Source organism: Malurus melanocephalus, unplaced genomic scaffold (genome assembly GCF_030028575.1).
Source record: "Malurus melanocephalus ecotype Western Australia unplaced genomic scaffold, MMel_1.1 scaffold_39, whole genome shotgun sequence".
Classification (NCBI taxonomy): Eukaryota; Metazoa; Chordata; class Aves; order Passeriformes; family Maluridae; genus Malurus; species Malurus melanocephalus.
The window spans coordinates 3,199,818-3,219,173 of record NW_026623271.1 but is presented as its reverse complement, the minus strand read 5'-3'; the positions used below and the strand labels follow the sequence as shown (position 1 = coordinate 3,219,173).

The window sequence follows — 19,356 nt, the reverse complement described above, 5'->3', positions numbered from 1 at the left end:
GTATTTCTGCACAGCTCATGTAATTCCAGAGTTGAATGACTGTGTATTCACCTGTAATGTTTGAAGGCTGCTGCCAAAGCTTGAATGTAGTTAATTGCTGTCAATATTTTTGAATGGCTTACTAATAGTGATTTCATACTGAAGTGTCATTCCTAAACTTCGCTCATTTTTACTAGAATAGGAACACTGCACATAAAATTCCCAACTGAGTTGTTAAATTGTAAACTGAATTTCGTTGCGTGGAAAGACTTGGTTGTATGTGTTACTCTCTCTAAATCGATGAGCCACGTAACTGTGTATTCATAGTTAATTCTTTATCAATTCAGTACAGCTCTGTTTAGTYGTTAATTAGGATTTGTAATCTTTGCTTCCAGTGAGCTGAATGTGGCTGCTGTTGATCCAGACTTGAGTTTAGCTGTGGCCAAAAATGTGGCGAAGACCATTCAGCTTTATGGTGTGAARTCTGAGCAGCTTGTAAGTAATTTTAAATTTCTAAAAACTAATGTTTTTTCATGTACAGTGTTCTGGCTTTTGTAGATTTAGAACATAACAGTAAARCAATCTAGATAGACAAAACCTTCCAATTAACTTTCCATTGTATTTATGAACAGATTCAGTTAAATTCTGCCTTCAGACAAACTCATTCTATTGCTAGCAGTAAAATTGATCTGTATAATTCCAAATCAAATTTGCCATATTAATTAAAAACCCCAAAATTKTAGCTGTCATCAAGTATAATCAAGACAGTTAAATTCAGTTTTTCATTAACCAGCATTTGATGTTACATCAGTTACATGATAGAGCATCTTTATGGTATTAAAATCTGGAGTATTTGAATACTGGGTTTCACTACTTGCAAGAAATTTGGGGGGGGCTTTCCATAATTTATTATTTGCCATATATTTAACTGACCTTTGAGTTCTTTGCATTTGTCATACGTTTCTAATCATTTACCATGCAGTGGTATCTAGTGTTAAAATGAATAGAAGGAGGATCTCCAAAGCCTTATCTTCTGGGTAAGAACCTCCAAAAAGCCTATGGATCATACAGTGAATGTTGTCATCATACAAAAAAAGATCAGATAAAAAATTTTCTCTTAAGGACTGTTGCTGAAATTATTTTTTTTTTTTGTATGAAGGGATGAAAATTAATTTTTGCAATATGCAGACACACCAGAAATGACTAACTRCTTGTATTTGTAAACAAGATTTTCACTTAATAAACAACATTAATTCTGACAGCAGACTCAGACTCCAGTAACATTCATTAACTCTGTTTTATTTAAAGAAAGATGCTAATATTTTTTGTACCAATTGGCTGCAAAACATTGCGGCAAATAAGTTAGTATGGTTTCTGTTTACCTTTTACATATCTGCTGTCTCTGAATAGCTTTGAAAAAATTTAAATTCAGTAATACATACTTTGTTTGCTTTGTCTGTTGAATGAGTTGTCTTGGAAGTTTGCAGACTTGGTGTATGGAAAAGGTATGTAGGTGAAGCAGTCAGGAAGGCCATAAAGARTATTTAAAATTTAAAATAAAAACATAGGTTAACATTTTTTGTTACTGTTTAAACATAGTGCTGAAGTTGGGTCTGGTTTTAAAGATACCAACTCATGGCTTCATATTTTCCAAGTGAAATTTGCTTATGATACAAATGAGGACTTTTAGTAGGTTGTGAGAGTCATGATAGKTAAAAAATAAAATTACTGTCTGTATGTCATGAAGTGTAGTATCAAATAATGGCATTCGACTGGAAAAAAAAAAAAGGCCTATCAGCTGTAGCTGTGAAAGYACCAGGATTGTGCTCGTCATCTCTGTTAGAGTTTGATTCTAGATCAGTGGAAGTGAACATTGCTTTGTGATCAGACAGCTGGCAAATGCTTAAGAAACACTAAAAAAAAAAGAGATACATAGAAATAAGCTGGCAAGTAAATTTGTGGCTTTGTATTAGCTAACCTTAAAGTAAAAGAATGTAGGAGGAAAGAGGGAGTGTGAGCCCTTGCACTTCTTGAATTTGACAACTGAAAATGCAAACCTGAAACCTTGRAAAGCAAAGTGGTGGGATTGATTAGTCAAGCTGACAGGATGAACATGAATGTCCTTCAAGCACGTTCCTGCAAATTGTAAAATAATATCAAGAGTATTGCACAGCTACTTTTTTAAAAAACTTTTTTCTTTCCTTGCTGATACATGTTRCAAATTGAAAACCAGAAGTGCTCAACACAGTTGCCAAGACCTAGGTGTAAGTGCCATCTTTGAAGTGTTGAAATATCATTCCCAGGCTCCAGCTGCCTCTCCAGCAGAGCAAGACTCTCCCACTTGTCCCGTGCCAGGCTTGCCAGCCCTCTGGATATAATCTGGAGCARCTTAGCCTTTTTTTGATGCCTATTTTTGGGCAGACAGATTGAGCCTGAAATGTGMACCATGTGTAGAACAGGAGCTATGTCAGACAGCACTGTTTCATTATGTTTTAGTGGTGTAGCCAAGAATGCAATCTTAATTCAATCTTGCAATCCAGCCTCCAACAATAGCTTTCTAAAGCTGAGAAGGGGACCATGTAACATATCCGCTCAGATGCTTCATGTCTGATAGCTACTGTAGAGCAGTGCTAGAGATGGAAATTTAATTTCCTGCAGGAATTTGAAATTGAGTTCTCTTCCAAATTAAAAGTAAACAAAAGCATCTCAGAATTCTCAGTGAAGGAAGATGGGGGGCAAGAGACTTTAAAAAGTAATTATAATTTTTTAATGTTGAAATATTGCAGGTGATTTGAAAGGTGGAAGACTGAAATGTGCAGTTCTAAAAATGTTGAGAAATTCTGGTGTCAGTTTTTATTTACTCAGTTTCCTAAAACTGAGATTTATCAGTGTTTCTCCAGGTATCTTTAAATAGACAAACAGCAAGAAAAGTATTGCTCAAGATTCAAAGATTTTACCTCTGAGTGAAAGCAGCATCTGTCAGTCTGTGCATACAGTACTAAAGGAAAGATGACTAAGAAAAAATGGCCTCTTCCTGTAAATTCAAAATATTTGTATTACTTGTGGCTTTTATACCCTTTTCAGCTTTCCCTACATCAAGAAGTCATACTTGCTGCACCTGAGCCCTGATCTTGTATTAACAGGTTCAGAGAACATAATAAATAATCTCTGGAAGCAGTATGTAGATACATTCTGCTATTGGGTGGATCTTTAGTTAATCCTTTGCTGATGGCTTGATGTCACTGGTGTATGCCATGAAGCATTCAGAATTATTGTCCTAATTTCACTCAGTGTAATTGCAGATGTTCTTACTATACAGTTTGAAGGGATAATTATACCTTGCACTGCATGTAAAAAATATTTCTGTTAATTTAAGAGTATTAGCTTTCATCTTCACCACCCATCCTGTGTTTTGTGTTGTTGAGAAAGGGTGCTTGTTATATTTTCTCAGTGCAATTACAAATTTKTTTCTGCTTGTTCACATTTTCCTTAAAACAGATAGGCCAGACATCTTCCTAATGATTACAGACAGCACCAGATTTCTGTTTAGTCACCACTTCCACATCCTTCTCATTCCAGATTGGAAAAGATATTAACAAATCTGATCATCATGTTTTGGATAAGAGCAAAATTTTCCTCTTCTGCATTTGCACCTTGTAGTCTAGTGCATAAATTTTAGCAAAAGGTCTGCTTAATGAGCCAGATTTTGTTCACTGGCCATGTTTTCTTGCAAGTGAGGTAGCCTAGATTGAAAAGAACACTAACTTCTCTCCTCTATTCAATTCCAGAGGAMTCATCCATTCCTATTTGCAAATACCTCAAATCGCCTGTTTCAATTGACACATATGACATGTTGTGTTCTTGTTTAACTGGCTACATCAGGAAAATTAGCTCTTTYATCAAATACTTTCAATAAGTACAGCAAAGGGAAGAGATTTGTGAGAAGGCAGTAAGTTGCATTTCCTGAAAACAAAAAAAAATGTTGCGTAATTTGGGGTGTTTATGAGAATCCATGCTCCTTAACAAAAGATAAAAAGTCATGAATCTGCTTCAGATTTTTACCCATTTGTTTAACTGATAGTTGAGCAGTGTGAWGAGAGCTTATATCTCACCAACATCTTTATTAAATGCCTTTGACATGGCAGCAGGAATTGCGTGGCAGGATCCTCTAGTGCAGTGATCTCTAAGATTTTTGGTTATGCATCCCTATCAGCATAAACTTTTTGAGCTTGCCACCCTCATTATTTGTATACTTGTTTATTTATAGCTTTTCTACATGTACTGTTGAAGTTCTGATTTTTTTTTTTTTTGCACATCTCAGTGGACTGTCCTGCCTAATCCATGTATTGCATGTGCCCCACTTCAAAGATCACTGCTCTAGAGTAACACTCTGCAGCAATCTTCCATGAAAAGGGAACTGACTTTGTTAATTTTTGGAAAAGATGCCTCGTTGATTGCAGTCTTTTGAATTCATGTTTGATTTTGTTAATATGCTACTTTAAATCAGGTTTCTCATTTATTATAGAAAAATGAAAAAGATGGTAGCCTGTTGATTGAAAGTGAAACAAAACTGTTTCCCCAGTTGATTACCTGTAATTTTTTCATTTACTGAGCTGTTTTGAATGTACTTCAAATGTTGTTTCTCTTTTAATTAAAAATCTCTTTGTTGCAACTTTGCAATCACTGTGTTTTTGTCTGCTGTTGACAGAAAAGTCGTGAAGCATTGAGGGTTAAAAGCTCTYGAAGTTTACAAGAAATTTCATTTTGACAACAAGCAGAAAAATAAATTGCAATATCCATTGTCCATTTAGAGACTGAAGATGGAAGCGCCCTATTTGGTGCTCTAGTCTATTCTCTTCCCAGCACAGGACTGTTTGAAACAATACTTATTGTTGGGGCTTTTGTTGCATTCTTTCTGGTTTTAGAGTGATGATTTCAGTTACCTGAATGTAAGTACTACATGTTCTCTTACTTTWGTGCTGTTTCTGCTCAGCTTGTCATGTGGGTGGATTGAAGTACACTAACACACCCACCAAGTGCACATAGATGAAATGTGTTGTGCTGTGAACATGAAAATGCAGTTGTTTAGAGAAGTGTGATTCTCCTACTTTGTGAACCTGGAGACCTCTACCAATCTCCTCCCTAGAGTTACAGTCATCCTGTCAGTCTTTATTAATTTTGATCAGAGTCCCAGTGCAATCCTTCCTGCCTTGTCTGGTGGAGGCTGTGTCTTGCTGACTCCTCCCACCATAGGGCATCACTGGRGACATCATCAGAGACAGAGTAATCTTTTGGCCAATAAACAARCAAAGAGTCATTTGCAGAGGCAGGATTGTAAAAGTCAGGTTGCCCACTTGCTTTTCAGAGCAGGTGGGGGCGATTATGCTGGCAAATTCTGGTGGATTAAACTATCTTAAAAACATTTCTGTAAGAAGATATGAAATGGTGTGCTTACATGACTTAAGCAGACACAAACTCACTCTACTGTGTTGCCAGATGGCAAAGCACATTTTAGCTCCACTCCAGTCCATGCTGACCAGCTCAACACAGCATTTGCTCAGCCTGGAGCACAAGCACAGAAAGTCTGCATGAAGTACAGACAAAACCAGAGCCTGCATGGCCATGCTACAGTAGGCAGATTTTTCCCAAGGTTAGGGTGGAAAAGGCTAAAATCAGTGGGAGCTGTGATTGTAATTGGGATGTTTCTTAAATATGGAATATTGTATTTTATGGAGTAATGAGTTAGTCTTAAAAAAGGGATCCTTCTAGCAGATAAGAGGCTGCAGGCAGATGATATAATGGAGATCTTTCCCTCTGTCAGACTTATAAGCAGTCATAGAGAGGAAGCCCTCARAAAGTGGAGAAGGAGAGTGGGTGTAATGAGGGAGGAAGGAAGTAGAGAATTTGAATAATTTTTTTATTCTCTTAACTCAATGTGGTTTAACTGATGCCATGTATCTCACAAAAGCTGGTGAATGACACCAAGATCCAAAATCCAGGCTTGAGGGCWGTGCTCGGAGAGAGCTACTGGCCTTTGCCCTCACTGCTAACCAGTCCTTTACAGCTTGTGCTAGAGGCTTGGCTCTTCTCATTAGGATTTTAGCCTGGCAACAATTGTGGCATTTGTGATTATCATGTTTGCCATTTCCAAATTTTTAAGTATCATGCAGAGAGCAAAGTCCTTCCTAACATTTTGAAGAATTGTTCCCTGACCTTCATAAAAAAAGGTAAGACAATGCTTGGTGTATTTTGCATATTTCRAAGTTAAAATACCAAAGACCCAGTAAGAGAAGCAAATTTTGAGATTAAAGAGAATACATAAGTGTCTCATGACTTACAGTCCCTGCACCAAGGTTCAAATAGTTGTCACATATCCTCAAAGGGCAGGACATTGAATCACCTGTTGGTGACCTCTACTACTGGACATACCAARAGACAAAATGAGAGAGAACTTCTTGTTCTGATCCCAAAAGTAATGGATGACCGTACACTTCCATAAATTAWTTTGTGTGGATTTTCCTGGGTGAATGACATTTTAAGGTTCTGAATTGTTTTGAGGGGAAAGTCAGCATCAGCTGATATCTGTGACATTAAGTAGGCAGCCTCTTTCTCACTATCCTGCATCTCAGTAATATATTGRGATTTATATACATTTACTTAAGTAAATGTTTTAGTTATGTAATGTTATGCATGGCTCTATAATGTACATCAGCTGCAGAGCAGTAAAGCAGTAATATGAGCAATAATATGTTGACACAAAAAGTTTCTTGGGAAGTAACTGGGAAGCTTTGATTTAGCCTGATCCTGTTTTTGAATGCAATGGTGAYGCTGGATTTCAGATATTGTAAAACAGTTCTGAATATTTAACTGGCCTAATGTTTAAATGTAATGTGGCTCTGACATAAAAATTCTGTGACTAGAATTAATACACATTATTTCTAAACTTCTGAGGTTTTACTGAGATCTGCTTTTCAATTAAYTGGTACTAGATTGTGTAATTAGGACAATGTTATTATACAGTATTATTATCTGTCATAACGATGAGAAGCATGTGCTTGATGACAGATTTTTTTTTAGTGCATTATTATTTAAGGAAGTAAATACCAAAAAAAGAGCATGAGTAGGAAAATGTAACAATTTTCAGTCCCTTCCTCAGAGGCAAAGACTATATATATGTATATCTCAATCACTGACTGCTTGTCCCCAAATGGCTTGGGTTTGCTTTTCAAAGAGAGTATGGGTGTAGAAAACAGCCGTCCTCAGACCAGTAAATATAAGTAAGTAAATGAGTGTCTTCTCATCTGTGTGAAGGCAAATTTGTATCAAGGCTTGTTCTGATTAGTGTCGGCCTCACTTCAAGGATCAGCAAGAGGTGTTTGTTTCTGCTGCAGAAGGGCTGCATGTGGAATTGCTTCACACTGTCACCCTGGTGTTTATGTCAACGGCTGCCTCTCTCGCTTCAGAGTGCAAGGTCAATAAAGGCTTGTGACTGACACAGAGCTCATTGGCCATCCCAGCTATGAGCATCCTTCTGAGMTGAGAGGGTAACACTGATGTCTGCACTAGCAAGCAGAAGGTGCCTGGAAATGCCCCTGGGCCCTGTGGGACAGGCAGTGCCTCCAGCTGGGGGGGCTCCCCTTCCCCAAGGCAGTGCCCCAAAGGGCTGCCAGAGCCCTTCTGGCAAAAATCTCTGCAGCATCGCCTCTCCTGAGCTSTGGCTGGAGATTGGGGTTCAGCTTGGTGGTACAGACCTGTATGTGACTGAGACTGAACAAGATTGAGATGGAAAATCTGTTCAAGAGGAAGCTTAAAATGCTGACAGATTGGAGCAATTTTTTTCTTGCATCTGGAATTCATACTTCCTTCTGCTGTAAATAAATCTYTAAGGCAAAAGTTAGGAGATGTGATTTTTTTTATGTAGTGATATTGCGTTTAGTCTGAAGATTTTCTTAGATTGCCAGAGCTTCAAAATATATGCTTTCCAAAACATGTTTTTCTATCTGCAATGCTTGTCAGCTGTACTTGACTTATTTTCATATAGCATTTGGTGTTTCTACCATAGTTTTAGACTTGAAAAGAGCACACTTATCTGTGGCATTGTGGTTAAAGTACTGCTGGATGGGTGCAAGAAAACTCTTGGATATTAACTCTTCAGTGTTCAGTCCTTTCTTCAAGTAGCCAAGTATTTCTTTGAGCCAACTCAGATGACACCTTTTTGCATGCCAGTGCAACCAAGCCTGTCTGTAATTTAATATTCTATTTTTAGTGAATGTAATGGATGGAGATACGGGCTGAAGAATATMTATCTATCTGTCATGTTCAGATATTTTTGGAGCRCTGATCTTTGTAATGCTGATCAGCACCAAATGTATTACATAAGATTAGCATCAAAATATATACAATGGAAAGTCAGCTCCGCTGCAGTTGTTCTTAAACTATTTTTAGTATTGCCCACAAAACTTGTATAGCTCAGTGCATTGCCCTGCCATTGTGCTCTGTCTCTGTAGGAATCATTTTAAAAGATTAATTTTATCTTTCTCAGACCTTTTCAGTCACAGGTCTCCTTCCTGAGGCTTCAAATAAGATAGTCAGTGATGCACATGATGAAGATTTTAATAAATGCCCACTTTCCACCAGGACTGAAACGGAGACAATTTATCTCTCATTGTCCTTCAATCCAATTTATATTTGAACTTGTGATTTGCAGGTGTGAGATTACAAATCCTGTTTTACTTATCCCTAGCTAGTGTTGTCTTCTTTGTTGGTGCTGGGGTGGCTTCATCTTTTGCAGTTACCCATAACGATATTTTCAAATTTTAGTGGATACTCAGAATTAATATCTTCTTATTAAATATAKCTGGTTCACTAGCTGACCATTTAGAATGGGTTGGAGTAGATTATTTGGGAGAGTTTTTGAGTTTAGAGGCAAAGTGTAAGAAAACACACTATATTCTTCTCACACCACTCTAGAAAATGTATTTTTGTGTTTCAAATTTTCTGCAAAAAGCTGATCCTTTCCTTTGAGTATTTTTAAAAACTAGTTTGTAATTACTGAGGTTTAAAATAGATCTCAACTTTCTGCATATCCATCCCATCATCATAACTATTTGTAGCAGATGAGTCTTGATTTTTTTTTCATGATTTCTTTCTTAGTGAGTTTATGGTGCATCTGATGTATCATAGGCAATAGAAGAAAGTTTGCTGTTTGTTTTTGGTGATGTAGTTTTGAAAGTGTAATGCTGTCATGCCATGGCTTTGCAGATCTTCCAGGATCTCTCTTCCTGAGAATGCAATTAAATGTTCTTTGATCTTGGTTTATATTACTACTGTTAAAAACAATCTCTACTTTATTAATGCTTGTCCTTGGTGGCTTGTAAACATTGTTGCAATAAAGAGAATGAAGAGAGAAAAGGCYAGAATGCCAGGTGGAATAAAAACCCAACAATTAATTCATCTTAAAACACTGAGCTGAAAAAGAGACAGAGTCTTTACCACGAGTTTTTGTAATGTCATTTGTGGAAGAAAAAGACTGTCATGCTTGATCAGGGCGGTGAAGATTTAAATAAGCTGTTTTCAGGAGCTCATTTAGATGATAAGCAATGCAAATGGCRTATTTTTGTCCAGAATCTAAAAGGCTTTAGTGTATTACAGCTGATCCAGRGACTATATTGGAACATCTCAGCTTAATCAGTGAAATTATGAAAAGCAGAAGTGCAAGGGAGGATGGGATTTAAAAGTCACAATGTTGCAATGAGAAGACACATGGATGAGAAGGATTGATTCTTAGTTTTCTCTGAGTATTCAGAGTATTTTTTCTGAACCTTTCAGTCTATCCTTAGTGGCTGACTAGGAGAAGGCAGAGAGGGGCTGGACTACACAAATTCTCCATTGATTTTGACCCAGTCTGTCTAGTGGCGAGACAAATACCTGTAATGTTGCAAGAAAGAAAAATGTGGATACAGGATGGCTGTAATTCTGGTTTCTTTTAGGGAAATGAAAAAAATAAAGACCTCATTTATGGAGGAAGGCATTCATTGAGTTGGCATTAGCCATATCTGTTTCAAGGAGAAATGTACCTTACGCTACCCTAAAACATTTTTTGGACCAGTTAATTTATACAAGTTCCTCAAGTGAAATATACTGGAGTAGCAAGGAAATGATGTGAGCTGCATCTCTGTTAGGATTTTTATTAATGTTTATTGACATAACTGTGTGGTTTGGGGTATCTGTGTTGGTTTTTTCCCCACCCATCCTCTTATCTGACATAGTTTAATACAACTAGCTGAATAATTGAATCAAGTAGGAGAGAGCAGGGTGCAGAGGGAGAGAGAAAAGACTCCCTGGAACCAAATTCTTCCAGTGAAGAGATAAAAATGAACTGGAATTCTGGCATCAGATTTAAACCCCAGCAAATTTTTGAGGCCTGTGATGGTTTTGAATTGAAAAGCATGATGAATCCTAATTGCAATGACATAAAGTGAATTTCTGATTGCCTTTTTTATTATGTGATCTTATAAGGATTAATCCATGTCTCTTATTAGATGGTGTTATATTGAATTGTAAGCTTTCATTTGCGGGTGAATCACTATTCAGGACATATTCCAACAATGAGATTTGTCTGACAGTTCCAGGAAAATGTATCTTGTCCTCCTGTCTAAATGTCGAATATTGTGAACTTCGGAGGGAAGTATGAAATCTAATAAGCTCACAAATCGTCAGGAACAGTAGGGAAATGACACCTCAGGAAAGGTTTATGTAAATAACGGGTCAGTAACAATGGTGTAAGTAATGTGAAAGATTATATTTTCATCACTTCTTTTTTGAGATACATGAATTAATTGCATTATACCAGTACCTTGAAGACATGGTATTACTGTCAATGAAAAACTTGTATCCATGCTATTTAAATGAGAGAATCCAAAAATATGAATTCAATGTTTGGCACATTAAAAGAATTCATTAATAGGTATTTAAATAGATTATGTGGGAGGCTATTATATAATAAAATAATTTCAGAATAATTACTATTTCGCTGTACAGTAATAAAAGCTAAAGATGGCAGTAGGTCTAATTTAAAAATAATCAAAAGTCAGGTAAGRTTTTGTAATTTATTTTCTTGATGGRAAGATGAGAAGAGTTTTGAAACAGTCATTAGGAAGATACTTATATTGGTAGGACAATACTTAGAAATACCTAGCTGATAAATCCCTTAAAAARCATTTAAACTTTTAAAACTAGAATTAAAAATCTGGAGGAGAGAGCTACATTAAATAACTTCATGGAGGATTTTCTTTTTTCTCATGTTGTCTTTTGCTGGTTAGATCGTGACTCACTTAAAAATGTGTGATTTTTTTTTTTAATTGTTTTTTTTTAAGATCTAMTGGCTACATTCCAGAAAAAAATCATCCAAGCATAAAACTCTGTGTCTGGGAGCACTATATACTTCATTTTATCTTGCTGGGAAATTGGTTAAAAGGTTTCTAAAGATCTAGTGTGTTGTTTTGCAAGCGTGTAGAAAAAGAACATGATTGCACAATCCTTACAGGATTTTGTTATATTAAGTTCTGAGTTATTTCCTACCAAATTAAATTTTATGATTCAGAAGAGGATTTGGTTAAATGTATGTTGAAATATATATATTTGGATTTTTTCAGTTTTGGAACAGCTCTAATGAGAGTTGGACCATGTAAAGTTCAATTATAAACTATAAACTTGTGCAGGGTGGTATAATATTTTAATCTCAATTAACATCTGGACTTGATACTGCAAAAGGCAGGTGACAGCTAAATAAGTTGTTTGTCTTTTTTATGTGTAGGTGAATATCACCCTATCATGTTGAACCTCTCATGTCTTGGGGATGGATGTTTGCTCTTCACCTCTGGAGGGGCATTCTCAGTAGTTGGTTGAAACCAGGAGCTAATGGGATTACATRTAAGATATGATTCATCATTCAGTCATTAATTTGGCAAGCATGAAAAATTCAATAAACTGTTACAGTCAGTGCTATGAGGATCAACACACATTGTCCTTGAAATCTTCCTCAGGCTTGGGCTGGCTGGATRATACAAGGGGCACAATTTTCTGTAGCTGAGAAATTATCCCAAGTGTTTTGGGTTTAGGATTCTCTGAGATTCCTTAAAGGAACTGGTTTTATAAGTGCTTTCTGATAGCAGAGTTGTTTTAAAGCAGCTCTTTATTTAAGCACCATGAACCATTACTCATTTTTGATTACTTGTACAGTGCTTTTCTTCTCAGATGATTCAACTACTTGGAAATAAATCCTGTCTTTTCTGTTACAGAAGGACCATTTGCTGTTTTTCTTCCATTTCTTTGGCTTTTGAAAATATTAAGGAAGAAAAACCAAAACAAAGCAGAAATAACCCTGAGGAAATGGTTCAATGATTGCTGCTTCTTTTAATGGGAATAGTATGAGCGTGATGTTCAGTCTTTTTTCCTGGTCAAGAACTTAACAGTGCCTTCAAATTTTCCTTTCCAAAATAACAATGGTATTTTCTATAAGATTTTTAATTTCTTCACCATATAACACCTTTTCTGTATTCCTAGAATATTAAATTTTCATATTTCTGAAGAAGCTGAAAAAAATATATTCTGGAAGCTGCAAGAATGTCCTGAAGGTGCAATATTCATGTTATTATGTACATTTTWAATTATTGCCTCAACTCACAGCTTATTCCTTTACTCATGTCTTGAAATATTTCTTCTTTGCAAAATTAGAAGCTGCTGCAAGAACATAAATTTTTACTTATGAATTATTCTTAAATTTTAGTTATTTCTTTTAAAGCAGAACATTCATATTAATCYATCCTCATCAGTCAAGGACCTTCTTTCCATTGACACATTCATTCAAATCCTACACTTCAAACCTCTAAATTATGTCTCTTTTTGCAAATTATCCTCTAAGTAGCTAATATATTAAGTGGAATAGCTAATGGAGTTCAGATGCTTCTGTATTTTTCTGCTAAACTGTGCTTTTTTTACAAAAAGTAGCGAACCGATTCTACTAAACCTTTGTGCTTTTTAGGTGGAAAGAGATTGTAAAAGGTTCCTTCAGTATGGGAAGCATTAAACCTAGTATAGTAAATCATCCCAATTATTTGTAGTTTATGGAAGAAATCCCAGGGCCAAGCCCTATTGACTGAGAAACTCTCTAAATGGATTCTGTGCTTTATAATAAGTTGTTACAATCAGGCAGGAGGCCAAGTACCGGATGGATTGCTTGCCTTCTGCCAGAGGTATGGCAACATCAGCTGCCTCTATTAGGAATGTATTTATTGTGGAAAATGTCAGCTTGACAACTGCAGTTCAGTTTGTGCTATCAAAACACTCTTTAGTATCATGATCCTGGAGTTAGATTGAATGATTTATTCAGAAGCACTGCTTTAGTCTTATTTTAGGATCTCCATGCTCCTAAATTATGGTGATGTTTCCTGCTCTAAAGAAAATGGGTTTGCTGAGGCTGTTTTAGAGAAATCAAATAAATGGAGCTTTCCAAAACTGTCAATAAGGAYGCACAGGAGATCTTAGTTACTGAGTGTGAAACTGAGGTTTTTCACAAGAGATGTAGTCTGTGAAGGGAATAGTAGCAAACCAGCTCACAAATCAGTGTCTCTTCTGAGCTGCCACCTGTTGAAAGAGGGGAGCATTAGTCACTTTGAAGCATAAAAAAAAAAAAATTACAGGAAAAAAATGTATCAATAGTCTGAGCTTTCTTACAAGAAAAAGACAAACTCAGTTAGCATTTTATTTATAACCCAGGGGAGAACTGATGATTTGATTCATGGCCTAATCTAAATTCTACTTTCATTGCTTCATGGTGAAAACAAGAATTTAATCCCAAAGCAGTCTTTCCATTGCACATGTCTCAACATGTGAGATCAAATCCATGCTGTCAAATTTCATGTCTCTTCTTAGGCATCAAACACAGAGAAGTGTCAAATCCAGAACACTTGATCTGGTTACTTCCAAGACATATTTCCAAAGTAGGTCTATGCAAAGGGGTGCAAATATATTTATAGGGTGARAATGCATTTGACATGACTACTAGGTATCTGTGGTACTGCTTTAAATTCCCTTTATAGCTGGTGAAGGGAAATAGGTGCATACAGGGTGCATTTACTCTATCCCCAAAGTAGGGGCTTTAAAATAGATGAGGTGAATTACTCAGTACAAGTTCTTACTTCTTTGCTTCATGGTTTTATGCATGTGGTCAGGTGAACCATTCCTGAAATTTGCTGCACTGACCAACCTACTGACCCAAGGTGAGGCACCTGCACTCTCTGGAGGTGAAGCAGTATAACTTTGTAGGTGTACTGAAGGATACAAACTAAAAGAAACCATTTTTCAGAAAGATTTCTGAATTCAGTGAGAGCACAGTGCCAATCATGGCTTACAGTTTCTCAACCGTGTCAGGCTGAAGTAAGTCAGGTGACCTTAAGTCAGCTTGTTCCTCTTTATGACACATTATTTGTGTGTTTGCTTCTACAAGTGTCCTTTTTGCTTCAGTAAGCTACCTGATATCAATCTACTACTTRCGGCTCAGATTCTGTTGATTTAGATTTAGCACCCTCCCCCGACACCCATCCAGAATCCTTCTATGCTGCTCCCTCCAGCTCCTGGATTGAACCCTGCATATTTCAACCTCCTGCTTTAGAGAATACATTCATGTATATGTCAAAAAGGCATTCTCTCCCAGTGTTCTTTCTCATTTCAGTTTAACAGCTGCCCTTTCAGTTTCTAATTGCTGCAGGGGACAGAAGGTCCCATTCAYGTTCTTTACAGGAGACACAGCCTTTGTCCCAGTGCCTGGATGCATGATACACCAGTCCTGCCTGATATTTCCTGGTAGGACAGTTCTCTGCCTGACTCTTCCTCGTGAGCATCCCACATTGGCAGTGTGCTTGTAGCTCCTGTTTGCAAAGGGAGCTCAKCTGATGGGTCACCCATTGAAGAACTGATGCTTGCTGGGGAATGGGTGCCCGTGCTACTGCCCATGAAATTACTGTAAATAATAGACAGGCTTGGGTTAAAAGCAGAAACAATTGAACAAATTGAAGTGAAGAGTGTAAGAAATCAATTGCTGTACTTAAGGCAGATACAGGAATATGGAACAGTTACAGTCCTTATTGCTGTGCATTCAGGTCTGCCTTCAGCATAGTTTCTTTTCCTCTGTTTTCAGCTAGCAGGTTTAAGCCAGACTGACTCCCAGGGTGACTGACAGCTCCCTGGAGATGGGATCTGGCCTTCAGCTGCACTTGGTCTTTTACTTGTTCCCAAAATAGATTCTGATTTGGGATGAAGTCACCCCTTCTGTTCCCCCTGTTTCTGCTGAGCATAATTCACCCTTCCTGGCTCTCTGCATTTCAGGATACATCTGACTGATTAAAAAGGTGTCTGATTTTTTCCCCAGTGGCATCATCAAAAAGAAAGCCTTTGGACTGTATCTCTCAGCTGAACAGGCGTGCATAGGCTTCACATTTATTTGACTTAACCTGTTTACACAGTACAGTCCCCAGTGGGCAGATAACAGAGGAAGAGTTACATTACCAGGGGGTTTAAATGCATAACCTGTGTCTAGCACAGAACTTTAAAAGTACTTTTTGTTTAAAAGAGAGTGATAAATGTGAACCATTGATAAAACCTGGTGTGTTGAAAAAGAAACTGAAGGGATGGTTTGTGTCTGTAGTAAATGGGCCAAAAGCSTGGTCTCTGGGAACCAGGAGACACAATAATAGCATTTTTTCTAACTTGGATGTATGATTGTAAAATGGATATTGGTTGTGTCAAGAATTTAGTGTGAGGCATTAGAATACTGGAATAATGATAAACTGTCTGAAACCCAGACTCTTGCCAGTGACACAGTGTATGTGCACAAACCAAATTGGACAGAGTGCAGAACTTTCTTGCCTTGAGGCAAAGTCAGAGAAATCATTGTGGTGACAGCGAGAGAGACTTGTGTAAATGGTAGGACATGCCTGCCCACGTAGGTGCCAGCTGTTCCCATAATAGTAGGACAAAGCTACCCATGCATGTGCCAGYTGTTTCCATGGCACACCTTCAAGAGAAAAGGTCTTAGGAGCCTTGGGCTGCCCAGTCCCACCTGCTACTTACAATAGTCAAGTTTTTCAGGTCTCTTTGCTTTAGACCAATGATTTTAGAATGTACAAGGGATCAACACATCTAACTGCCAAAGTTGAAGTTGATTTGTTTAAGGAAATTTAATATAGTAAGCTGTTTACAAAGATTAGTTGTTTTTAAGGTATTTTCAGATTTTGCCTGTGTAGCTGTTATGCACTGACTGCATACTGCACTGCTGACTGCTGACTGCAAGAGTTTCTTTTTATTGCGGAAGGGTTATGTTTGTACTTGTTAATGGTTTTACTTACCAGTTTCCACTAGCAGAAGAGACATAGTCTAATGTCTAAGAAATTGTGAAACCTTTACAGTAAACTCTGAGGAACTGAAATTTAAGTAACTGGGATGTAAAATTTTATTGGTTTRGTAGCATTGATTGAGAAGTTGTAAGTGTACAAAAATACAAATTTGTCCATACAGTGCAATTCGTCCATACACTCATTTTAAAAAGTGTGGAGAAAAAGGTTATTTGTCTGGGAGGGTGGACAGCTGGATGGATGGGGTCTTTCTTTGCACAGCTGTTTTGTTATTAATCTGTGAAGCTGTAAGTGTGAGAAGCAGAATTCTGAAAACCGGTCATGTCTGTCAAGTAGAAGTGTCTAGAAGGAAACAGGGATGTTTGTGGCTCTCATGGCTGTTCTCATCAGGGAGGCAGGAAAATGCTGTCACAATGATATATTTGTCAACTAGTTAAAAGATACATTTTGATGTCAAATAATTGAAGGTACATTGGAAAAGATCTTTCCCTCTACAAAGGCGTCAGAAACTTATTTATTCTGAAATAATCCCTAAGTTTGAAGAAAGAGAAATGAACTGATATTGTCACCATAGTGCTGTGAATAAATTAGAGTTCCTGGGTACTGCAAGAACCTGTCTAAAACTTCATCATTAACAATGCTGGAAAATACTAGATAACTGTGCTTGTATGCTGTCTGTGTTTACACTGTGTGGAAGGTAGGGGAACTACTGGAACAATCTTTCAGTAGTGAAGATTTGCTGTTTCCCCTACCTTAAAAAATTTCATATTATGTTTGTTTCTTTTGTTCTTAAAGAATTTTTACTCTATATTCAATTCTAGTTTAGGAGCTTTCTGTATGGCCTACAACTGTGTTTAGATATAAAAGTCTCTTGACCATTTCCKTACTGAGTTGAATATATTTTTGCTGAGAGATTTTTGCAAGTAGACATCTTCAKGGGTTTCCTGGAGGGTAATTCTGTATCCTGAAATACAGATAACTAGTCAGGTAATTTTATCTCAGAAAAGCCTTCTATTAATAGGTATTGTTGCTTTAATGTTTAGCTATACTTCTGGAWTTCACATAGCCTTTCATCAATTCTTTGTATTTCTGCAGCTTTCAGTGCACAAGAAAATTTCCATTTGTTTCCCAATTGYAGTTTATTATATTTTAAATTACAAATAGATGCTTTGGTATCCTGAAGAGACTGTTCCATAGTTAATAACTGTTTATGTATCACCCTGGAACTTTGATTTCTGTCATAATAAAAATGCATGCTTTGGCAGTTTAAATATGAAGAACTATTTCTTTGACTTTTGCTGAAAGATTCATGGATGTCTTTAATGACAGGTCTAGCAGTTTTTGTCCTCATAGTTCTATTTTTCTGTTGACTTACAAGCCTCTAATATTTACAARGCTTTAAGCCAACTATTTGAAAAAGCAGGGCTTTCAAGGAGAGGCTTGAATGGCTGTCAGAAGGACAGACTGAGGGTATACAGAAAAGTGTATTCTGCTCATAGAGAAAAGCTGCTGGTATTTTGTTGGGTGTCCTCAGGTAGGTGATTTCACCTGACTCTTGGATTACAAAGTTGAAGTTATGCTGGTACTAGGTATCTCCAGGTGATCTGGATCTCAGTGCTGTGACTTGGGAGCTGACATAGTCTGTCAAGGTTCCTCTTGCTGTTTAGTCTGTTTTATCTGAAGATGGAAATTGTATGAATCAAAACAAGGGTTAAATAGAAGAACATTGAGTACTGAGGTCCTTGGCTTTCTGCTGTGGTCTGAGTTTAATYTGGGGAGATGCACAGTTTAAAGAGTTGTTGCTAACAATTTCTGTGGTCACTGCAGCTGTCTACTCAAGGAGACGCCAGCCAGGTGATTGGGCCACTGACAGAGGGCCAGAGGAGGAACGTGGCTGTGGTTAATTCTCTGTACAAACTGCACCAGTCCGTTCTGAAGGTAGGCTCCCTTTGGCATTTCTCTTCTTGCTGCRGTGTTGCCTGCTTTGCTCTGTCCTGTGCATATGCTCCTTTCAGCTGATGAGAGCTCTTGACAAATACAGCCCARTTTTGTGTTAAGAGCTGCACCTTGCTGTCCATTTGTACAACTCTTTGTGACCCTTGTAAACACCACTATGTGAAAAATTGTCAATATTAGGAGAATAAAGATGTGTTTATAGAGAATAGCCATATCATAACCATTACTTTGTGAGCATAAACAATTGAACTCTATTTCTTCTTATCTGTCTTGGTACTAATAAGCCTGATCGTCCCCTTGCAGCATCTTCCTTAGCCTAAGCTTGTATTTTTCAGAAGACTTTCAATGCTTTCCCAGAACTGTGGCTAAACTGAAAAGGGGAAGGAAAGGGTGAAATCAAGAAAAGCAACACATCACAAATGTTTCCATACATTGTCCCTGTGATGAAAGCCTGGCCTGGAATTTTTTCAGGACTAAGAGCAATTATGAATAATTCTGATTTGCTGGTCCAGTGATGCCAGTTGTTACAGTCTTTGTAAATTAAAACAAACAGATATATTGGTAGTTGTAGTTAATCATATTTAAATCCTAGCCTGATTAGGAAAATTATCTTGAGTACTCCTAACTCTGGATGTGTTCAAAGAATTTWAAAAAAATGCTAAAAAGCCTATAAAATATCCTTGGATTTTGCAAACAGATGGTAGATCAACTTTGAAGTCTGCTTTCTCTGATGTATTTAGTAATGAACCTCATGTGTCTTCGTGTTGGAGGGAGTTCTGATATGATTCAGTCTTTGAGTTCAGTACTTATCTGGCTTAAAAATACTATTGTGTAGTGCATTCATAACTGTAAGGAAATTGGTAGAATAGTCCTTCACATCATTCCTTGGTTTTCAATTTTAATATTGTTTTAGTTTTAATAAACAATTTATTGTTTTAATAAACAATTATTTAACATGTAGTGCTGTAGTAGTCATAATACTGACAAAGAGCAGCCTTTCTTTCAAGTGTTT

The 19,356-nt window shown here is 37.1% G+C and overlaps 1 protein-coding gene across 1 annotated transcript in view; it reads left to right on the top strand.

The window, feature by feature from the left end:
• COG5 (component of oligomeric golgi complex 5) overlaps window positions 1-19,356 on the top strand; it is a 170,758-nt gene that overhangs the window by 126,341 nt on the left and 25,061 nt on the right. Inside the window, exons 14-15 of the mRNA XM_057364529.1 lie at window positions 375-474; window positions 18,216-18,326. Coding sequence (XP_057220512.1) covers window positions 375-474; window positions 18,216-18,326 — 211 coding nt within the window. The remainder of the gene's footprint in view (window positions 1-374; window positions 475-18,215; window positions 18,327-19,356) is intronic.